This window comes from Cibotium barometz, chromosome 17 (genome assembly GCF_041138505.1).
Source record: "Cibotium barometz isolate CiBa-2024 chromosome 17, ASM4113850v1, whole genome shotgun sequence".
Classification (NCBI taxonomy): Eukaryota; Viridiplantae; Streptophyta; class Polypodiopsida; order Cyatheales; family Cibotiaceae; genus Cibotium; species Cibotium barometz.
In genome coordinates, this window is record NC_141062.1 from 24,211,944 (window position 1) to 24,235,477 (window position 23,534).

The 23,534-nt window shown below is 39.4% G+C and overlaps 1 protein-coding gene across 4 annotated transcripts in view; it reads right to left on the reverse strand.

Annotated features, from left to right (window-relative positions):
• Positions 1 to 6,172: 6,172 nt before the first annotated feature.
• The window catches only part of LOC147629807 (MADS-box transcription factor 23-like), a 101,177-nt gene continuing 83,815 nt past the window's right edge, over positions 6,173 to 23,534 (reverse strand). The window contains exons 3-7 of one of the 4 annotated variants that reach the window (XM_086810857.1): positions 8,335 to 8,396; positions 7,889 to 7,988; positions 7,747 to 7,782; positions 7,608 to 7,649; positions 6,173 to 6,394 (exon numbers count right to left, since the gene is read on the reverse strand). In XM_086810857.1, coding sequence (XP_086666983.1) covers positions 6,308 to 6,394; positions 7,608 to 7,649; positions 7,747 to 7,782; positions 7,889 to 7,988; positions 8,335 to 8,396 — 327 coding nt within the window. In that variant the 3' untranslated portion in view covers positions 6,173 to 6,307. Of the gene's footprint in view, positions 6,395 to 7,009; positions 7,472 to 7,607; positions 7,650 to 7,746; positions 7,789 to 7,888; positions 7,989 to 8,334; positions 8,397 to 23,534 lie in introns of those variants that run through there. The other 3 variants (XM_086810856.1, XM_086810854.1, XM_086810855.1) reach the window with 3 other exon arrangements.

A 23,534-nucleotide genomic window follows, 5' to 3' on the forward strand; every position in this document is an offset into this window, starting at 1 on the left:
AGCAATGTGGCGATGCTGAAAATAAGACGTGGTAGCCTGATGTGGGGCAGCAACAGGAGCGGGCAGAAACTGATAATGGTGGACAGAAATCGAGGCAGCCTTGGCAAGGAGAATCAGAGATATGGCGGGAAGAAGATGGCTGGAAGAGGTGCGGCCAGATTTGGAGCAGCATCAGGGACAAACAAGAGCGGCATGATGTAGAGGCGGGCAGCAGCAGGGTAGTGGCAGCCTGATGTAGAGGCGGGCAGCAGCAAGAGAATGGCGAGGTAAGTGAGAAGAGGTGGCGGACAGCAAACACGAGGGGAGCGGAGAAGATGGCAAATGAAGAGGGAAATCGTGGGCAGCTACATGTTGATGAAGACCACAGGGAAGCTCCAGCTCCACATGAAGGGGTATGGGAAGGGAAGCCTTCCAAGGAGAGAGAGAGAGAGAAGCTTCTCTTTCTGGCCTCTCTCAACTCAATTCCTTGGAAGGCAAGGAGGAAGGGAGCTGGCTCTGATACCACATGAAGGTGCAAGAATAGAATGGAAAGACATAATGAAAATGCTAGAGCAAAGCAAAGATAACCAAAGTACTTACATGATGAGAAAGGTTGATGTAGACTTCACCGATTTGACACAAGGAAGTACAACACTCTTATAGAGTGCACACACAAACTAAAGTACCTAGTGTATATGGGATAACTCCCAATATGACACGTGGCACTCTCACACAAATATTAGTTCCTAGTACAAACTAGAACACTCAACTTGACTTCATGTTCTAACATGTAATGGGGACTCTAAGCAACCCATGGAAGAACAAGAAAGGTCTTGTCTCTTTAATTGGAAACAAAGTCTACACCAACATACTACAAAATAAATAAAGAAAACACTACAATAAGAACACATGACATTGTGTGAATCATGGAGAACTTGCGAGAAAAAGGATGATGCACTCGCCCAAATTAGAGTAATAAGGAAATGTTGGAGGGGAGGACCTACTAAATACCCAAAACATGTGTCAGTGCTAGATAATTGATTTTCTTGGTGGGAAGTGAATAACACATTAGGAAAATATATATCTTTCCATTACTCCTTGATCTTTGAGATTATTATAATTTTATTTTAGCTTTTTGTCTGTGATTGTGTCTTATATTCCTATAGGTGGAAAGACATCCACCACAAGAAGATGCTTGGACTCCTAGAACAAATTTGGTAGAGAGTATTCATGGAAGTTGGCTTGCAAAGGAGGGTTATAAGATAAAGATCACATTGATGCTTTACTACAAAGAGAAAAGAAGCATGCTTATATGATTGGTAAACATATAGGAGATGGACCAAGCATGGAGGCATTGATCCAAAGAGCATCATCTAGAAAAACACAAACCCCACCACAAGTTAGCCGTATTGTTCAAAATGCAGTAGTAGTAGGGACCCCAATGTATGAGGGGAAAGCAAAGGTACATGTGAATAGAAAAGCCATTTAAAAAAAAGGGAGATTATCAAATGTTGAGATAGAGAATAGTATCTCACATCAATCTAGCTATGTGATGGAGAATAGGCACTATCCACAAAGGGTTTGTCGACCAAGGAACATTGGCTCAGAATTTGAGGCTACCGTAGATCATGGGCTGCAAGGTAGTGTTGTTGCAACATGTGTGTGAACGAATAAGCATTAAACGAGACTCTTTAGGTAATACATAGGACCCCCCCTAAACTCCTAAGTCAAGTTCCTTAGCTTGATTTATGGAAAGGTAAAATGCAACCGTTTCATTCAAGGCTCAACATATGGAGTTGTTGCTTCTTGCTTCTAGTATGAGAGAAGACATCCAGGTCTTGGGGTTGAATCAACACAATTCATGTGGTTTTTTAATGATGAAATTACCCACGGTTGGCATCCAAATCTTAACATCACCCATGTGCTGGCAGTAGCTCCAAAAATGTAGATCATAGATGAGCAACAAACTTTACCACCCAAGAGATTGAGATTCTTACCAAAGGGGGATTTCAGCATAATACCAAAGAGTAACAACCAATACACGTAGACCTAGTAGAAAAAGTGAAAGCATATATAAAAAGAAGATGTAGGCCTAGTAGAAAAAGAGAAAGCATATATAAAAGAAAGTGTGCAAGTTAGTGTGCAAACAAATGCTCAACATTATATTAGAGGGTCATCTAGTAATCAAAGAAGAGAAAAATGGAGACATGGAATATCTAAAGTGGTAGCCAAAAGAATATCTGATGCTATATCCATGGAAGCATTCTATTGTAACAATGGAGTGAGAACACAATGGAAGAGCTAACCTGTCCATAACGGAATCTCCACAAGGAACGTTACATTTGCATTTCTAGAAAATGACTCTTTTTTAGCATAAGCTTAGATAAGCTCTTGTCTTGGAGAAAAGGATACATCTACTCGAGAAAAAACATAGGGATTTGACATAAGCAAAAAGAGAGGGATACTCAAGAAAACATTAGAGGGACATGACACAAGGAATCAAGGGAGAAAGGACGTATAAGAAGCAAGGGATGGTAAAGACAATCAAAGAGGAACACAAAAGTAGACCCCAAAGGATCAAGTAACCCTCAACTATTATAAATGATCCAAAGTTTGTGTACATAGCTCACACATCCGCGGTATGAAGATGAAGGACCATCCACCACCAAATAGGTACATATGTTAGATGATTGGGAAAACTAGAAAGGGGTAAATGACTCTAAATAGATGATATGTGCATAGAGATGAAGAACCATATCCAACACAAAAGAGGCACATATGCCAAATGATTGTGAGAAATGGAAAGAGGCAAATGACTCAGAACTACAACCACATGAAATTCAACAAAACATGGACCTATCATTTGGGCATTGGATAATAAGATGCAAATGGATCTTCAAACTTAAGGAGGATGTAGGCGAGAAGGTCACAAAGTAGAAAAGCACACCTAGTAGCCAAGGGATACATATCGATTCAAGGATTATATTACATAGAAATCTATGCACTAGTGGCTTCCATTTCCACCATTAGGACGCTACTAGGGCATGCAAATACTCTAGGCTATTTAGTACACCAAATGGATGTATGGACAACCACCTTGCACATCGCAGCCGATAAAGAAATCCACATGGATGAACTACCAAGCGTACTTTTTCCAACTGAGGTATGTAGACTGCACAAGCCCATAGATGGAGTCAAGCAAGATTCATAAATCTACATGGATGAACTACCAAGCCAAAGAAATCTACATGGATGGACTACCAAGCGTACTTTTTCCAACTGAGGTATGTAGACTGCACAAGCCCATAGATGGAGTCAAGCAAGATTCATAAATCAAGCCCATACATGGACTCAAGAAAGCCTCATAAAGATGGTATCTCAAGATCCATACTTTCTTTCATGAAATTAATTTCTACTGTTGTGCATTAGATTCTAGTGCCTATGTCCACACAACCCATACAATGTTAATGATCTCATACTCATCAATCCTAGGATGGTCCTAGCATTCAACTATAGAAGATTTCAAGGTCACATTAGGAGACACCTTTGCAATGGTTAACTTAGGGCCCATGGCATAATGCCTAGGACTTAGAATGGTACACCACACACATAAGTAGATATTGACCATCAACCAAGGATACTATATTCATCATGTCATCTAAAAATTGAACATGACATATCGTAACACATTTTCTACACCACTAGAATGGGAATCACAAATCGGGTCGAATACCGATATGTCCATGCCGACATATTGATCATTGTTGGATACCTCATGTACGCAAGCATGTGTAAATGACCTAACATCACAACAGCCGTCTCATCAAATTGAACAATTTATTTAAAAATCCCACTAATGCACATTTGATAACAATTGAGTGTGTGCTCAGATATTTGAAAGGCGCCATACAATATATGGGTCTCCAATACATTGGCCCTCGGTGCAAACCTTTGACGTTATATTCTAGATTCCGATTGTGTGGTGGAGACACATATACAAGACACTCAATTGCAAGCATGACAATCTTACTCAACAAAAGACAGTCGTATAGTGGTGCAACAGATGGCAAGTAATAGTGGCACTCTAGTCCACTATAGGAGCCAAGGAGTGTGTCTTGCTAAAGCAACTGCGCCCGGAGGAGGAGACGACTTTGCATGCAAAGCCAACACAATTACATATTAACCATGGAAAACCAAGGCATAAGGAGAGGAGAAAAAAGAGAAATCATGGATTTCTAAAAAATAAAAGAAAAAAATCCCTTCGATTTGACCCTTAGTATTCCGGCTTCCATTTCTCCTTTTCTTTTCTTAATGTCTTTTACTTTTACATACCGGCTTCCATTCCTTCTTTTCTTTTCTTAATGTCTTTTACTTTTACATACCGCAACAATGCACAGGTTGAGTACTAGTAATTAGTTATGCAACTCACACCAAGGGGTAAATCATTTGGTTCACAATCTTATATTCATTAAGAGGGCAAAACACAATGATATCAAATATAGAGACAGAATCACGAGGAAGGATATCATTCTATAGTATTGTCCAACAACATCCATGGTTACCAACATATTCACACAAAGGTGCTCAAGCGCGATAGGTTCAGAGCGTTGAGGAGGACCCAACTAGGGCTGATTGGTGCCATGGACCACATAAATTACAAAGTTACAAACTCGACCATGGAAGGAGGCTATAGATGAGCAAGTTGCAGAGGCAACTGAGGAAGCTCGCAGTAATTGCAGAGAGGGAAGTGAGCAAAGCAAGAGGGGAGCCGGTCGAGTTACGAAGAAGAAAGACAATGAATCGTCTGCATGTGTCCCCCTCTACATGTCGACGCCGCATGCCCCAAATTCGTAACCCTACCTTGAAGGAGTACGGAAAGACCAACAATTGGCCTCTCCCGAGAGGAAACCCAACAAGCGGCAATAGCTGCGAGCTGGTTTTCAACTTTCCTGGCCATCATGGCCGTCGGGAGAAGAGGCGACGTGGAGATCACGCGTATGACGGTCCACCTGGAGATTGCGCATTTTTGTGACACATCAACATTCTACAGAATGGATTCTACGTGCTAAGTTGGCAAAAATATGGGCCATTCTGCAAAAATATGGGACCATTCTGCAAAATAATGTGTCCTAAATGTATGGCCTGGATGGTGCCTCCTTCGACCAACGACCATGAACGGCCATTGGCCTGCATGTGAAACCTATCAACCATAAAAAATCTTATGAAGTTTTGGAGGGCAATGATGATGCCCATTATATAATCAAAGTTGCAAACTTTAGCACATGAGTGGGAGAATTGTGGGGCACATCCAAACACGTGCAAAACTCGACATATTGTGAAAATTCGCTTCAATGCTAGAAAAAAAAATATTTTTCTCAACCCTTAAAATTAAAGGCATGCTTAGGTTAACTCAAATTTAGACCTCAAAATCACTAGAAATCATACAAATGCCAAGATTTATGACTAAAATTTTATCACTTCAAATTAAAGGCAAAGTGTAATTTTAGCAAGGGATTTCTGAATTTGAGCCAAAAAATCATGGGTCATGTAAGCACTAATTTCATTAAACAACGTATGTAGGTAGTCTTTTTATCAAGATGACTACGACAATTAAGGTTTCTTTGCTAAGGGTTAGAAGTCCTTGGTGTAAACTCACAACCAAGGGGTAAATCATCTGGTTCACAATCTCATATCCATTAACAGGGCAAAACACAATGATATCAAATATAGAGACAGAATCATGAGGAAGGATGTCATTATGTAGTATTGTCCAACAAGATGCATGGTTACCAACAGATTCACACAAAGGTTCTCAACTGCGAGATAGGTTCAGAGCGTTGAGGAGGAGCCAACTAGGGCAAATTGTCACCGTCTCAGAGGAGAGGTGGACCACATAAATTACAAAGTTACAGACTCGACCATGGAAGGAGGCTGTAGATGAGGAGGTTGCAAAGGCGACCGGGGAAGCTCACACTAGTTGCAGAGAGGGAAGTGAGCAAAGAAAGAGGGGAGCTGGTCGAGGTAGCAAGAAGAAAGACGATGAAACGTCTGCATGCGTCCCTCTACATGTTCGCGCCATAGGCCCCAAGTTCGTAACCCTACTTTGAAGGAGTAGGGAAAGGCCAGCAACAACTGGCCTCTCCCAGGAGGAGGAAACCCAGCGAGAGCGACGGTAGCCGCAAACTGGTTTTCGACTTTCCTGGCCGTCATGGCCACCGGCAGAAGAGGTGACGTGGAGATCGCGCGTATGATGGTCGACCTGGAGATTGCACCTTTTTGTGAACGTCAGCATTCTGCAAAATGGATTTTGCTTGTTGAGTTGGCAAAATTATGGGACCATTTTGCAAAATAATACGTCTTGAATGTACGGCCTAGATGGCGCCTCCTTCGACCAATGGACAGAACGGCCATTGGCCTACAATCACCCATAAAAAATATGGCATTGTTAGAAATCGAATTTTGTTCAACCTAGGCTTCATGTGAAACCCACACAAGTGAAACCTTTCTATCACTAATAAAAATCTACTTTTTAGAAACCAAATTTTCAAACTGGGCTTCTTATGAAGTTTTGGAGGGCAATGATGATGCCCCTTATATAATCAGGGTTGCCAAATTTAGCACATGAGCGGGAGGATTCTGGGGCACATCCAAACACACGTAGAGAACTCTACATATTGTGAAAATTCGCTTCAATGTTAGAAAAAAAATTTCTTTTTTCTCAACCCTTAAAATTAAAGGCAATGCTTAGGTTTAACTCAGATAGATGTAGACTTAAAAAATCACTAGAAATAGTACAAATGCCGGGATTTAGGACGAAATCGTACAGATTTTGTCACTTAAAATTAAAGCAAAGGGTAATTTTAGCATAGAGATTTCTGAATTTGTTATGTGCGCAGTGGTACCATCAACTGTAGTTATTGGTCGTGTTATCAAGACGACTACGACAATTAAGGTTTCTTGCTAAGGGTCAGAAGACCTTGGTGTAAACATGCTGTGCCTAATTTAGGCGCGGCACAAATAGGTGCTGACATACATGCATGAAGTCTTAATAATATTCATGTTCACTAATTAATCCTTAATCTCTGAGAACTAATCCACCAGCTATTCAGCCATCACAAGCAGCAGTTGTACGAAGGCACCACAAGGCAAAATAGTTATAAGTCCGTTTGTCTCACAAATAGAAGATAAGAAACTTGAAGGAGCCCTAAACTCTTTTCAGAAATGTCATTAAAATCTTTGTGTGCGTAAGCCATGTTGCTAAAGCATCTACGTAGATTCATTAAGTAGCATGAACTTCTTATCTCGAAGAGTAACCACCACCAATTGCAAGCTGAAGGGTACTGCCATCAGCACTCTTGTCTGATTTATTGTGTTGCATGAGAGAGGCTTCATGTGCAACTCTTGACGTTGAGCAACATTGAGCACTCAACCTCCCTAATTGAATATTACCTTTGCAGCTTCCTGTTGCAGCTGGTGCTTGCAGCGCAGCAAGCTTTCACCAAGATAGAAGGTCATGAAATAAAAATACACTACACATTTAAGAAGAATTGGGCTCTACAATAATAATAATGTAACGAATTATTGCAGAGCAATTATATATCATGTGCTTATGTTATAATAGAGCTTACCTTGGATCTCAGTGTTTCATGCTCTGCTACAAGCAAGCGCTCCTGAAGGGCAGAAGAATCTAATGAGCTACTACTAGAGTTTTGCTAATGCACTTGTTGTTTAGGAGTAGCAGCAAGCAGCAGAGCTGAGAATATGCACCTTGTTACGGAGATCTTCAACCTGTTGCATGAGCAGCTGTGTCTATTCACAAAAGGAATGCTAATTAGTGTTAGCTTCACAATATTATATATCGCCCAATCGACTTCTGTGGAATTTTAAAAAAAAAAGAATTTGAAACTACCTTTCGTCCCCTCACTCGACTTATGCCAGATTCGAGTTTGCTTTCGAGCTTTTGCAAGTTCCTTATTTGCAAGCTTTCTATATTCTCACCCAACATGTTTCTTTTAAATACAAGGAAAAAGAACACATAATTAGAGGTGGTGTTAGGGGCTATTTTTAGCTCAATGGCTATTTTATAAGGGTCTTCGAGACTGTTGGGTTGTTTCACCAAAAACTTCTTTTGTATATATATTCTCGAACGCACACACACATACCCACGTCGCATAGCCCTGATGGCATCGGACCCGGCGGGTGCTCTCGTTGTTGGAACCCAACCATTCTACCAACCGTGGGCTTAGTAGGTTGTAAAAAAATTGTCCAAATTTCTAGACTTTAGTAGGTTTTGGAAGTAGATTCATCAAAAGTACATTACATACTCATCATAGTTTGGGGTTCCCACGCTCTTACCTATGCGTTTCTTCCAAGTGAGCTATTTCGTTTCTCATTCGAGTAACCTCATGTTTCCAGAACTGCAACCAAACAGTATGAAGCTTCGTTATTGTACGTTAAGTTGCTCAAAATTCAACATTAAAAAAATATCCGAAGCACTATTATCGTCACTGATACACGTGGACATTCAAGCATTAGGCTATATATAAATCACAAATAGTTCATTAAACACAAAAAAGTAATACAATAATAGCAAGCACAAAGTAGAAAAACCTATCAATAGAAACATAGCGTTCTTAACATAGGAAATGCAAAAGTTCCATTTTCACTCTCTTCCCCTTGATGAGGATGAAATGAGAATGCAAAAAGGAAACAGGTGGACTCTTTTAGAGTTGGAGATCTCATTAAGAAGACATGTAGGGATGTTTATAATAATAATAAAAAGTGTTCAGTCATCATCACCTTTAAACTCAATTAAACCCTATCTAAAATCTACTCAATACCTATGGTCACACATTTCTTTACTCTTTTATTATATAGAATAATCTAACTTTGACTCTCCACCATTCAATGAAAGTAAACTTCATTAGGAAGTGAATGGTGTCTTCTTGGGCCCTTTAATTTGCCCAAGCCTAATCAAGGTGATTAAGGAATAGCCAAATGGGAGGTTGCCATGTGGACTGAAATGTTGGGTTTTTAAGAGAGGTGTAAGAGTGGTCAAGGGTGCACTTTTTCTCCAAAAAGGGGGAGGGGGATAATTTTACAATTTTCGGACCTCCATAACTTCTACATACAAGCTCCGATTTGAGCGGAGATTATAGATCTGTGATCTATGCATCAAGAGCTTTCCATAGATATGTTACATGATATGGTTTTATCCGCTAGATTTTAAATTTCATTTTCCCTCCAAAATTCAAATTCGAATAAAGTAGCCGTTTTGAAGCTTCTAATTAGAAAACGTTTCTTCTTAAGAGAAAAGGTTTGACTCCCTTAAACTGCCAAATAAAAGGGCCCAAGAAGCCTTCCATTGAGGTCCTAAAATGAACTGCTGTGATCAAATTTGTGGTCACACTTTTTATTTTTTATTATAAAAATAATGATAACCATTGAAGTTTTAAATACATAAAGAGTAAAATAGAATAATTTTTTGAGTTGAAGATGTTCATTCTATCTCTAAGACAAACAACAAGCATAAAATGCAGTGTGTCACTTTTAATGTTTTATTACATGGACATAATTGGGGATAATAAACTTTAGTATGGATGATGATTTTTGGTAAGAAAGAGATTGATTTTAAAGGCCAAGATAGAGGATTAAGAGAAGTTACTTTGAAGGGAAATAGAGAGGCCTTAGAGAAGTCAAGAGACACAAAGCCACATTTAGTTCTAAAAGAGAGAAACAACGGGTCTACAACCAATTAGGGATAAGATCAATTCATATTTGTAAGTTTTTCAGTCATTCTTTTACTATCTATAGTAATAATATAGAGAGAGAGATTGTGCTACTATCTGCATAGTGGAAATATGGCATATGAGACCAAAACACTCACACACATACAAAGACACGAGCAAATTGATATGTGGGCAACGATGGGAATTAAAAAAAAAGGTTTGTAACAATGTCCTCCAATATTTGGTCCTACCTTTGTAACAAAGGTAGTGATGGCAATAAGTGGACCCCTTTTCACGAGGAAATTGTTGATGTTAGTATTCCCCAAATATGTTGGGAAAGCATAAATTGACAATAGCATATGTTTGTTTTTGCCACACCTTGTAACTCTAAGCCATCTTATCTTGATTCATTTTTGGCACAAAGATGAACTTTAAGCCCCCATTGTACCATCTATTCTTCCACAAATAATTTTTTGAACACAATAAAAGTAATAGAATAATAGCAAGCACAAAGTAGAAAAATCTATCAATACAAACATAGCATTCCTAACAGAGAAAATGTGAAAGTTCCATTTTTGCTTTTTTTCCTTGATGAGGATGAAAAGAGAATGCAAAAAAGAAACAAGTGGACTCTTTTAAAGTTGGAGATTTTGTTAAGAATACATGTAGAGATGTTTTTTTAAAAAGTGTTCAATCATCACTATTAAACTCAAATAAACCCTATCTAAAATCTACTCAATAACTATGGTCACACATTTTTTTGCTCTTTTATTATATACAATAATGTAAATTTGAATATTCACCATTCAATGAAACTAAACTAAATTTTTGATCAACTTTGTGGTCAAATTTTTTATTTCCTATTATAAGAATTATAATAACCACTAAATTTTTAAATACATAAAGAAGAAAACATAAAGAAAAAAATAGAATAATGTTTTCAAGATAGAAATGAGGAAGCACGCATCCATGCGAGCGACTTCGCCCCTTCTATAATGAATCCTCATGTGAACGACAACCAGGTCGGTCATATTTCTAGTTCTCTTAAATATGTGAAACTTCTTCCTTTAGGTCATAAAGTTAAGACTCCTAGGTTTAGCAAGATTGCATCCCTATTGGTTAAACCTATAACTATTATGACTAGCATTGTAGAAGCATCGCACCTCTCTTTTAGGTTAAGTAGCCAAAAGGATTAAGGCTCCAATATAGAGAATTGCCACTCTGTCCTCCTATATACCCTTAAGTAAGACTAGTAAGTAAAATTGTGAGTAAGTAATCTTACTCCAGAATACTTTATGGTTCTTATTCTTATTGACAAGTATTGTAGCTAAGAAGATCATCAAATGCTGTGTTCGATGTTCTTTTCTTATTGCTCAATGAATTATTGGAAAGAAAAAAATATTTTCTCGATTTCAATGGATATGTTTGTGTTGGAATTAGGGTTGCAGGAAAGCACACAAAGCTTGGAGAAGAAGAAGCAAGAATGCACACAACACAAAGTGTATTAGATTGTGTCAATGTACAAAAGATTAGTTAGCCCTAGAAGGATGGGCGTATATACAAGCCGGGGGAAAAAACCTCCTAAAGAGGGAAAAAGTGCCCCGGCGGTCCTAAGTGCCCTAGAAGGATGGGCGTATATACAAGCCGGGGGGAAAAAACCTCCTAAAGAGGGAAAAAGTGCCCCGGCGGTCCTAAGTGTGTTCACACACATCACTGCCTATATATATATGGCAACAAATCCCCCCTGGGAGTGATGGTGTGAATGAGAGCTGGCACTCATGTATAGGGGAGTGCCATGCCCGAAGTAGATCAATCCACAAAGGGGAGCAAGCCCAAAGCTTTGCGGAAAGCTTCGAACTTCTCACGAGGAAGCGCCTTTGTGAAAAGATCGGCAAGGTTGTCCTATGTTGGCACATAGGCCAAGCTGATCTCTCCTGCTGCTGAGAGTCTCTCCCTGACATAGTGATAATGCACCTCAATGTGCTTTGTGCGAGCATGAAAAACTGGGTTTCTCGCAACTGCCAATGCGCTATGACTGTCAGTGAAGATAGAGGTGGCAGACTCCTGTCCAACACCCAAGTCAGCCATAAGCCGTCTGAGCCACACACACTCAACCGTAGCTGTGAAAGCTGCCCTGTACTCAGCTTCACAACTAGAAGTGGCCACAGTAGGTTGCTTCTTGCTCAACCAAGATATGCATGAGCTACCGAGCATGAAACAAAAACCACTTGTGGACACTCTTGTGTCATAGCAACCAGCCCAATCTGAGTCCAAAAAAGCATGTAAATCTGGCAACAACGATCCCCCCTTGGGATAAAATAACCCAAGATGTATGGTGCCACTCAAGTAGCGAAAGATGCGTTTAACTGCCTTCCAATGCTAAGACCCTGGGCTATGCATAAACCTGCTCACCTGTGAGATTGCAAACTGAATGTCCGGCCTCGTAATGCATACATAAATGAGGCAACCAACAGCTGTTTGATAGAGTGTGACATCAAAGTGATCTCCAGCATCATGAAGACTCAACTTCAAACCTGTCTCCATTGGAGTAGCAATAGGCTTGCAGTCTTCAAGGCCAAATCTCCGCAACAATGTCTCAATATACTTTGTCTGACACAAAGCAATACCTCCATCACACTGCTTAAATTGTATCCCCAAATAATGATGCGAATGCCCCAAATCTGACATCTCAAAAGAGGCATTCAAATCAGCCTTAAAATCAGCAATATGACTTTCATTTGGTCGTGTGAGCAGCATGTCATCGACATAGAGAGCAATGATTAGATGTACATCATCCACACATTTAACATATAAAGTGCTTTCTGTTGGACTATTCTGAAAACCATGTGCAGTCAAATATGCATGTATCTTTTCATACCAAGCTCATGGAGCTTGCTTTAAACCATATAAAGCCTTTTTCAACCTGCACACTTTGTTTTCCTGCCCTCTTTGAACAAAACCACGAGGCTGTGATACATGCACCTCCTCATGCAAATCTCCATTCAAGAACGCAGTCTTTATGTCCAACTGATGTACATTCCAACCATTATGAGCTGCCAATGCACAAATGCTACGAATGGTAGTCATACGACAAGTAGGAGCAAAGGTCTCATCAAAATCAATGCCCTTTTCTTGAGCATAACCCTTTGCAACAAGTCTAGTCTTATTTCGATCAACACTCCCATCTGGCTTCCGTTTCAACTTAAAAACCCACTTACATCCGATGGCCTTTTTACCAATAGGCAAATCACACAAAGACCATGTACCATTCTTGATTATAGCATCATATTCACTTTGCATTGCAGCCAACCAATTTTCTGATTTTTGTGCCTCATCAAATGAAAGAGGTTCTTCCTCTTCACACATACTAGACACAGTCAAAGCATAACAATCTGATGCATAAGAGGCATGCTGAAAACCTGAACGAGTACGACTAGATATAGGTGCATCAATTTTACTATCACGCAAGGTTTGCACCAGCCATTTAGGCATACTTCTAGCCTGCTCATTTTCAGCCCTATCCTCAGAAATTACATCCTGTAAATCTGCATCAGAAATAGGCTGATCTATGATGTCGTTTGAAATCTGCATAGGCTGAATATTTACCTCATTAGGACTTACATTTGAATTCCCACCTGTAAACACAGGCAACAATGTATCAAATACATCCCGTGAGCTCACACCTGTCTCTTTGGTACATGATAACAAAGGCTGCACAGCATCTTCCACAAAAACAACATCTCGACTAATCAAGATACGCTTTGACTGCGGATGATACAATCTGTAACCCTTGCTCTCAGCACTGTAACCAACAAAAATGCATTTGATAGCCTTATCATCCAATTTTCTGCGTTGTTGCACAGGCACTAAAGCATAGGTCAAGCAACCAAAGACACGCAAGTGACCAATAGAAGGCTTCCTGCCATGCCAAGCTTCGTATGGAGTAATAGACTACAAGGCCTTAGTGGGACACCTGTTGAGTACATATGCAGCACACATGATAGCCTCAAGCCAAAACGCATGTGGCAAAGCTTGGCTCTTGACCATACATCGTGCCATCTCCATAAGTGACCTGTTTTTCCTCTCAGCAACACCATTTTGCTGAGGGGTATACGGCACTGTACATTGGTGTTTTATCCCACGACTAGCCAGAAATGCATCAAACTCTTTAGACAAGTACTCCCCCCCTCGATCAGAACGGAGGGTGCCCACAGTACAATTGGATACATTTTCAACCATAAGAAAAAACTGTTTGAAGCATAAAAACACTTCGGACTTTGCCTTCAGTGGATATACCCATGCATGCCTTGAGTAATCACTCACAAAGTACAAGTGTTTACCAAATGACGGAGTTTGCATAGGCACACATACATCACTATGTACAAGTTGCAATTTGCGAGTGGCCCGCACAGAACCATCCTTTGGAAACGCAGAACGCTGCATTTTGCCCAAAATATAGCCTTCACAAACATGTTTCAATGGTGCCTCAAGAGGGGGCAATGAAGCAACCATATCAAATTTCTGCAAACGCAGCAAACTAGCAAAGTTCAGATGACCAAACGAGCATGCCATAGTTTTGCATCTGAAACTGCCTTTTCATCAGAAACTGCATTTGCTGAATCTTCCACACACTTGTCATAAGAATTGAGCCTATACAGCCCACGAAACAAGGTGCCAGATGCAATAATCGTATCACCAGAAGTCAAATCATGAACAGTACATCTATCATCCATAAATTTGACTACAAATCCAAGTCTAGCAAGCGCAGAGATAGACAATAGATTCTTCTTTATCCCTGGCACATACAAAGCATCTGAAAGTGTGAAAGCACTGTCATTTGCAGCAGTAAGCATAATTTTACCAATGCCCTTCACTGGGTAAGAAGTATTATTGGCACATGTGACAGTATTCCCATTAGAGACAGCCTCAAGACAAGTGAACATATCACGATGTGAGGTAATGCGCTTTGTAGCACCACTGTCAAAATACCAAACATGAGAGTCAACAGAAACTGCCAAACATGCATCATGTACAGATGGGTCATACTGGCAATACACGCTAAACACCCATTCTGTATCCTGCACAACATTTGCAGAATCTGCATTTGTAGAAGCATCCGCTATTGTGGCTGCATTTGACTCTTTCTTCTTTGCCTCTTTAGCCTTTAGCTTAGGGCAATTCTTAATGACATTATCATTTGCCTTACAATAGTTGCACCTGGTCTTTTTCTTGCCTTTATCAAGAGCCTTCTCAGACTTATTGTTGCTACCTGTGGAAGGAGAAGAAGTTGCAGACCTACTAATAGGAGAAGAAACAGTGGAAGGGACTGCCTTACCACTTCTTCTTTGTTGCTGAGCAGCAATAAATGCTTGATCAACTGCACATTGCCTGGCCCTGTTTTGCCTTGACTGCGCTTCTTGCAAGAGCTTAGCTAATCTACAGGTACATCTTCCCCCTACTTAGCTAACTCCACTCTCTCTTGCATAGTTCACCACCCACGGGCAGGATCATAGCTAAAAAGATCATCATTGTGTCCGATGTTTTCTTATTGTTCAATGAATTATTGAAAATAAAATAATATTTTCTTGATTTCAATGGATATGTTTGCTGGTTTCATTGCTAATCTACAGGTACTACATCTTCTCCCCTACTTAGCTAACTCTACTCTTTCTTGCATAGTCTACCAGGCGGAGGCAGTATCAAGCCCAAGAGTTGGCCTAGGGAAATCCCCTCCTATGCCACTGGGAATCAAATTTCTACCCCATGAGAGAGTGGACATGTGATTATGATGCTACCTAGTTCTGCAGACTGAGGCTAGTGCGGTGAACTAGCCAACCTCATGATTTAACGTCCCCTCTAAGGTGCGGGAGGGTTTGGTACAAGCAACAAGACCTGAGGGGGTGACAGGCTGGCTTGGCCTTTGCTGACTAGTTGACAACAAGGAAGTATGGTCTGTGAGGTATGCCCAGCTGCTTTAGGCTAGAAGTCTGAATTCTAGATCATCGATGGTTTGGTATTGGTTTGGATATGTCTATGGACATTGATATATAGAAGCCTAGATTTGGCTATTGACCCGGTTTTAGGATCTCTTTTGTGAGCATTTTTACTGAAGAACTCTTTGATGCAAATATTGTTGTTTTGAAAGGGTGTTTTAAGGAACATTGTGGAATGTCTTTAATGAAAGAACCTATTTTTATATGTTTCATAGTGTGGTAGGATAATAAAAATGAATGGGTGAGTGGATGGAAAGTTGTTGAAATATATGATGTTGATAAAGGGTGAGAGAAAGAGGTCATGTAGATGTGAACACACCCCAAATAAAGTGGGCATGTGGGTGGAAAAGGGATCTAGGGTTGGCCCAACCCTAGCCCTTGGTGGACCTTATATAAAGGAAGAAGGTCACGCCATCTTTGGAGTGGCTGAAATATTTGAAGATAATATAGAAGCTTCTTTCTCTCTCTCATATATGTTGCTCTACCTTGCCATCAACTATTGTTTCTATTGTATATACTCCTCATTTTTTTCACATGGTATTAGAGCCTTGCAACAAAGGCCAAGTTCCCCTTTAATCCTCTTTTCTCTCTCTCTTTCACTATCGTAAGCCATTCACATCCTCATTAAGAAGGACGGTGGTAGAAGAAGGTGAGAAGAAAAAAGGTATCAAGTAGGAAGGAAAAAAAAGAGCTTGATCAAAGAGGAGATTCCATCATCTCATCAACAAGCTCTTGAAGCTTGGAAAAACAAAAAGAAGAGGATCCTCATCACCGGCAAGAAGAAGATGAAGGAGAAAAAGAAAAACGCAAATTTCCATCAAGGAATTCTGATTGTCAATGATCTTGAAGTGTTGGAGAGGCGAAGAATAGGTAAGGGACTGAGTATATATGCTATTTTTTTCTTCACAACCAAAGGTGGAAAGACAAAGGAAAAAAATGTTGTTGTCCGTTCATTTCTAGAGCTGTCCGTCCATCTCTGCATTTTCGTCGTTTACATTGCCGTCCATCTGCATCTATCACCTTGTGTCTGGTTGCAAAGGAAATTGCTTTGTAAGCTACAACAAGCACGGTTGGCAAAGCTACATCAACTAAGCAACCTCAATACCGCGCGCATTCACGACGAGCATCAAGCGCAAGGAAAACGTTCTACATTTGTTTTTAGAAAAAACGCTACTTCCTAACATTTTTAAAAGCCTTGCATTTTTTATCAAAGGTTTTTTTAAGAAAAAAAGAAAACACCCTTTTCTAAAGGTACTCTATACTTTCTACAAGGCTCTCTTTAAACCTTTAGCTCTACAATTTTCCAACTAGTTTTCTCTAAGCACTCCTCATTTCTTTCAAGCTCAAGACAAGCAGAGGAAGAAATTATTTTGGCCGTTCACACTTGGGAAGTACAAGGTATGCATGATTTCTAAAACCAAGAAAATCATCGCATCAAGCATGAAATCCGATCCTTAATTTTTTTGATGAACTCACGTGCATGGAATTCATCTACCGTATTGTAATGGAATTAGACACTACCCTTTGATCACATTGGTCTATTATTTTTGCATCATGATGAAGTGGAAAGCTGGAAGCAACAAGCATATTGGAAGGAACATTTATAAGCTATTAAAACATGGGTTTCAGCCATGTGTTGGTCTATGTGGCAACTATACTAAAGAAGCTAGCATGATTGGAAGGAGATATATACGCATGAAGCTTATCTACCATGAGGAAGGGTTGGAGAAGCACGAAGATGCAACCAATGAAGCTAATGTAATGAGGAATGGTACATCCAAATCCCACTTGAAGATTGTCTTTTGCAAGAAGATGGTTTCATCAAGGTGAAGGACGAACAAGGGTCATGCACGAAGCCACTATGGAAGAGATGGTACCAAAGATGTTACTAAGGTTGAGGGAAATTTTGTAAGTTCCTCACATGACAAGCAACTCTTCTAGTTAAAGAGTGAATCATGATTACTAGAATTAGGAGTGAACGACATTTCTCTATAACTCATCACTTTTGTAAAAGCCTAATGACTACCTACCTTATCTTCTCCTATGATTGAGAGGGGATATTTTTTATTCTTGTATGTCCAATGCTCACCTTGCTCCATGTTTGACATTGTCCCATGGTGGCATTGAAAGGGGGTGTTGAAATATATGATGTACAAGTGATAAAGGGTGAGAGAAAGAGGTCATGTAGGTGTGACCACACCCCAAATAAAGTGGGCATGTGGGTGGAAAAGGGATGTAGGGTTGCCCTAACCCTAGCCCTTGGTGGAACCTGTATAAAGGGCAAGAGGCCTCACTTTTTGTAACACAATCAAGACATTCACAAAGGAGAAGGTCAAGCCAACTTTGAAGTGGCTAAAATAGAAGATAATATAGAAGCTTTCTATACATCTTGTGTTCCTACTCTTTCTCATATATGTTGCTCTATCTTGCCATCAACTATTGCTTCCACCACTGTATTATTTTCACTTCTTTTGGCCCACAAGCATCGAAATGGCCATAATTCATAGGAAAACCATGTATTGTACATTTTACATGTGCGATCGCTGCTTGTCTATTAAAGGCACACCACAAGATCCCAGATTGAGAGTGCTAGCTTTAGAATAGGTGTGTCTAAGGGGACGAGAGTTTTAACTTTGGTCGCCCAAGAGTGTGAACCCTAGAGGTCACCTACAAAACCTAAAATGTAACTCTCATGACTCATTCTTATGCAACTAGTAAAGTCCTCTTCTTTTCTACTCTCTTGTCTCTTACTTACCTTACTTCAATTAGAGCTATTGGATTGTTGCAAGATCAGGGTGTCCAGTTTTATCTAGTTTATGCTAGACTGGGACAATGCTTGGAGAGTAAGGGGGGCAAGGTACTTAAAATGAGATCAAGCAAATAATAGAAAATACGCTTGTCCTTAAATTAACTGAATATAACTTAAATTAATATAAATTAGTCTAATTAATCAAAATTAATAAAAAAATATGATGAAATGATAAACAAATGATCTTTCCATACTTAGAGTGATCCAATTTATTTTTCCATAGATGCACCATTACAAGTACACTAGTCCCTATATAGGTTTTAGATGATTCATATTAAAAATGTAATTTTACTAATTAGATTATTAATATTTGCAGGCCTTCTAATAGTCTGGAAGAATTTTGAAAAAGAGATCATTAAAAATCCAACCATTGGATTTGCAATTTTTACTAACCACCACATTCTACTAATGTCTCAGTATCTACCCACTCTTTTGATCTACAAGATTAAGGATTTTAAGTGGTAGCTATTGTGGATACAAAAAGTGGCGTATATTATAACACTTTAAAGACCTTGAAATATTTAAAGAAAATGGACATATATCTTAAAATTTTCTCGAAAAATCAAGTTAAGCTCCATATTATGTAAAGATCTAAGGTACAAAGTGGGAATCTCATATGAGTTTATATGTAAAGGATATTAGCATTTTATGGAATCAGTTCAAATTTGTATACATTGACTTTGTACCTAAGAAAATGAGGACTTTTAACTATCTAATGCTTAATCAAATTATGCAACTATATTTCCAACTTTGAATATGATGTTCCAACAAAAGAACTTGAAATGAAATTCCTTCATTTACTAGGAGAGATTAGCCACTAAAGGTAAACAAATGCCTGTTTTTTTACTGTTTACAGGGTGCCTAAGTGGACAAAACTGGGCACCCTGATCTTGCAACGACCCTATTATATGCTCTTCTTTTCTACTCTCTTGTCTCTTACTTACCTTACTTCAATTAGAGCTATTATATGCTCATTCTATATTTTTGATGTGTATGTGTGAGAGAGAGAGATTGAGTGAGACAAGGGTCGAGGTTCCTTTGGAGTGCGGTCGAGGTGGAGGTGGTGGTGGTGGAGTGGAGCTTTGGAGTGTGGCTGCATGGCAACATTGTCTTTCAAAATTTGAGCACAAGTATTCACAAGGTGAGTGACACACATTGCCTATGCAATTTTGAGCTAGGTCATGGTATATTGGCTTTTTGATTGAGCTATTTATACTCCCGAGTGTGGTTGGAAAAATCTCCACGATATTGGTTTGTTCATGCACTTTTTCTATGGTGCAAGTTACACCGTGCCAAGGAATATCCCCACCGAATAGCCACAATGCATTTTGAATGCGTGTGTGTGTATGATTGATTTCTGTTATGTTTCTATTTTTTGTATTTTTTTCAAGAATGATAGAAACGAGATGGTGAAAACCTGTCGATTTTGTTGCATTATTGTTGAAATTTGAAGAAATTTATGTTCAATTCTTGTAATTTCTACATGTTTTTTGATATATGTAATTTTTATAATTTCTACATATTTTTTAATTTTTGTAATTTTTATAATTTCTGTGAGTTTTGCAATTTATGCATTTAGGTTAACTCTACTCCCACTTATCATTTATAAGTTCAATTTGGGGTTTTCTACATTTCCTTTTTTTTGCATGTTTCAATTTGTGGTTTTCTACATTTCCTTTTTTTTTGCATGCTTCAATTTCAAAAAGAAAAAAACGTCAATTGAACATGAAATTGCATGTTTCAATTTGTGGTTTTCTACATTTCCTTTTTTTTTGCATGCTTCAATTTCAAAAAGAAAAAAAACGTCAATTGAACATGAAATTGAAAGAATCGGGTTAAATAGACCATAAAATCGATTTTTGAGCATAGAATTTATTCCAATTTCGACTCCTTACATGGGAAAATCGAGATAAAAATAGAAACTAGGGGAGGATTTGCAACACATAAATTTTTGTATTTTCTTCACATTCTGCATTTTTGCATTAGTGTAATTAATGCAAGTTAATTAAGCTTAATCCTCTTTCTAATATGGGACATCTTGACTAGCTATTCGCATTCAATGCATGCAGGCTTTTAGGCCACTAGCCCATAAAGTCCAAAAGCCTCCCAATACCCATTTTCGGGTGAGCTTTAATGGACTGACTGCATTCAATGCACACAGGCTTTAAGGCAGGCCCCAAGTAAAAGATTCTAGGAAAGCCCCTTTTTGGTAAAACTGAAAATTGAAACCGTAAACGGTAAATTAAAAATGTAAAAAATAAAAATAAAAAAAATAAAAAAAGTAAAAAGTAAAAAGATAAAAGGAAAAGGGAAAAGGTAAAAGATCCAAGGGAAAAAAAGAAAGGTAAATGGTCAGAGTATAGAAATTTCTTGAAAAGTGCACACACAAACTTGCCTAATATATCTTTTAAGCAGTTGCGATAGTGTGTTGATGTAACTTGTGTGAAACCCATTTTTGCATAGTTAAGGAGCTTCCTTAACTATGGGAGCCAAAAAAAGTACACTATTGTTTAGGCCAAATGGGTTAAAAAACAACAAAAACATGTTTCAATAAAACATTGGATAATCCTTTTTTTTTTGGAAAAAGAATATTTTTAAAAAAATAAAAAATTTCCTAAATTCCTAAACTTGTCCGAGACATCTCTAGGATCTTCCAACACCCCATATTCACATGCACCTATGATTTGAGCATGTATTAGTGGCCTATTTAGACGATAGCGGTTCTATTAAGCTAGGGGCATACTAGCTTACATTGGGCTCAAGACCTTCAATCTTCGTCTGAACCCAATTTAGCATTGTACAAGGACCCACTCCGCCACCCTTATGGATAAGTGGGTTGAGGGATCAAAGGGCTATGTGGGAGGCTCGGCCAACCAGGCCACTTTGTGTGCTACTCGCTCTCTCAACATGGTATCAGAGCGGGTCGCTCTCCTCGCCTTGCTCTGCTCATCGTCTGCTCCCGTTTGTGTGTACATGCTACTGTGCTGAGCCAAGCCAAGATCTTCATAAAGCCTATGCACCCAAGCTCGCCATGGCTCCTGACCAAGCTGCTGGTGCCATGGCCAAGCGAATGCTACCTCTGAGCCTAAGCCGTTGTCAAGCCCCTAATCCAAGTCATCATACTCGCTATGCAACCTCTCGATGTGGAGCTGCGTTTGACGCCAAGGGAGGTGTTGGAAAGCTGTCTCCTCTTGCTACCATATGGACTGGGTATTATCCCATATATTGTGTAAAGGGTTGAAAACCCTTAGTATAAGAGTTAAAGGACCCTTAGCCTCCCACATCCCTCCACCACCCACCCTTTACGGGTGGTGGAGAGATCAAAGGGCTCTGTGGGAGGATCAACTAGCTGGGCCACTTCGTGCACTGCTCACTCTCTCATTAAACATTACAAGCAAGAAGCGTTCACTTTGATATCCCTATCCATATAGTTCATGTTGCACCTACCACCACAACTGTGACCATCGAACCACCCCCTGTACAAGTGCTTATGTCTGATAGTAGAACATTAAAAGAAGTGCAAGTAATATAGGCACTAATCTAGCCTACTAGAGAAAAGGAAGCAGAGACTTTGCAATTGGCACAACAACAACTAGCATCGCAAACAATTCTGTATGCCCAAAATGAGTCCCAAGCCAAAACTGCGTAACTACTGTTCGATAGTCTTGATCTAGATAATAAAATTCTGTCTACCTCGGGGAAAGAGCTAATCTTGCAAATCATGGATCAATGTCTTCTCACAAATGATTAGGAGTATGACGCATCGAGAGAGACTCTTGTGGATTTTGCCACCACAGGCCAAGCTTATAATGTTAGTTGGAAAGGGATTGTCCAATTAATATCTAGGGCCACAATAAAGGAGGAATGATTGCAAGGTATCTGTGATTGCATATATAGTGTTAGTTGGGAAGGGATTGTCTAATCAATATCTCGGGCCACAATAGAGGAGGAACAATTGCAAGGTATCTATGATTACATATATAGGATCATTGAACATGGATTCTATGGTAATGGATTTTATGAGTGGTGTAGAATCCATTACCATAGAATCTAAAATTGTGCTAGCAGCATCTTGGGTTGGTAGCTCTCTACTACTACGGTGTCGAAATGTGAAGTCTATGCTTGTAGATTCTTGGAGCCTATGTAACCTAGAGGAATAATAGCACTAGTCGGGGCTTGGTCCATCGTGTAGCCGGGTGATACTACAAAAGTAGGATCCACTAGGTTCACAGGTCCAGGTATTACAGTTTCGCTCATCTTGGGCATTCTTGCTTTGGATGTCTTGACTTGCGACATAGGTCTTTGGATCCTATATTTGCAAGTCGGGACATCCAAATCAAGAATTCCCAGGATGAGCAAAATTGTAACACCTCCTGTGAGCCCAGTGGATCCTACTTTTGTAGTATCACCCGGCTACACGATGGACCAAGCCCCTGCTATACTAATATCTCCACCAGCAACCCTTCTAACTGATTCAGTAACCTTTTGAAGCATTAGGAAAAGTTATGGTGACTGAAAGTATAGGATCCATCATGAGAGATAATGAACGGAATAGCTCTAGAAAGGTTACACAAATCGTGAAGCTTATACACACGTTCAAAGGACAAGGAGATCCTAGGCGACCACCTCAAGATCTTTGATCAAGTTTGTGAGGCCTTAGGTGAGAGGAGTGAGCTTACAGGGACCAACATATTTAACCTTACACTAGATGGCAAGGCTGGTGATTGGTATCGGACTCTAAGGGTTGAAGAATATCTAAACTTTGCTGGGCTTTGAAGTAGTATTCCTAAAGCAGTTTGTGCATGAGAGAGCTTCGTAGAGTGTGATATCATAGTTGCACAAAGCTAAGAGAGACGAAGATGAGTCAATGAGAGATTTTATTAGTCATCTTAAGCATTTGAACTCATTGTGCTCTACATGAGCGCTTTTGTAACAATCAACTCCTTGATCGATTTATGCATAGGCTTATGCATGAACAAGAGGCTAAAGAAAGGCAAATCCAACAGTAGCATTAGGAAGCTATTT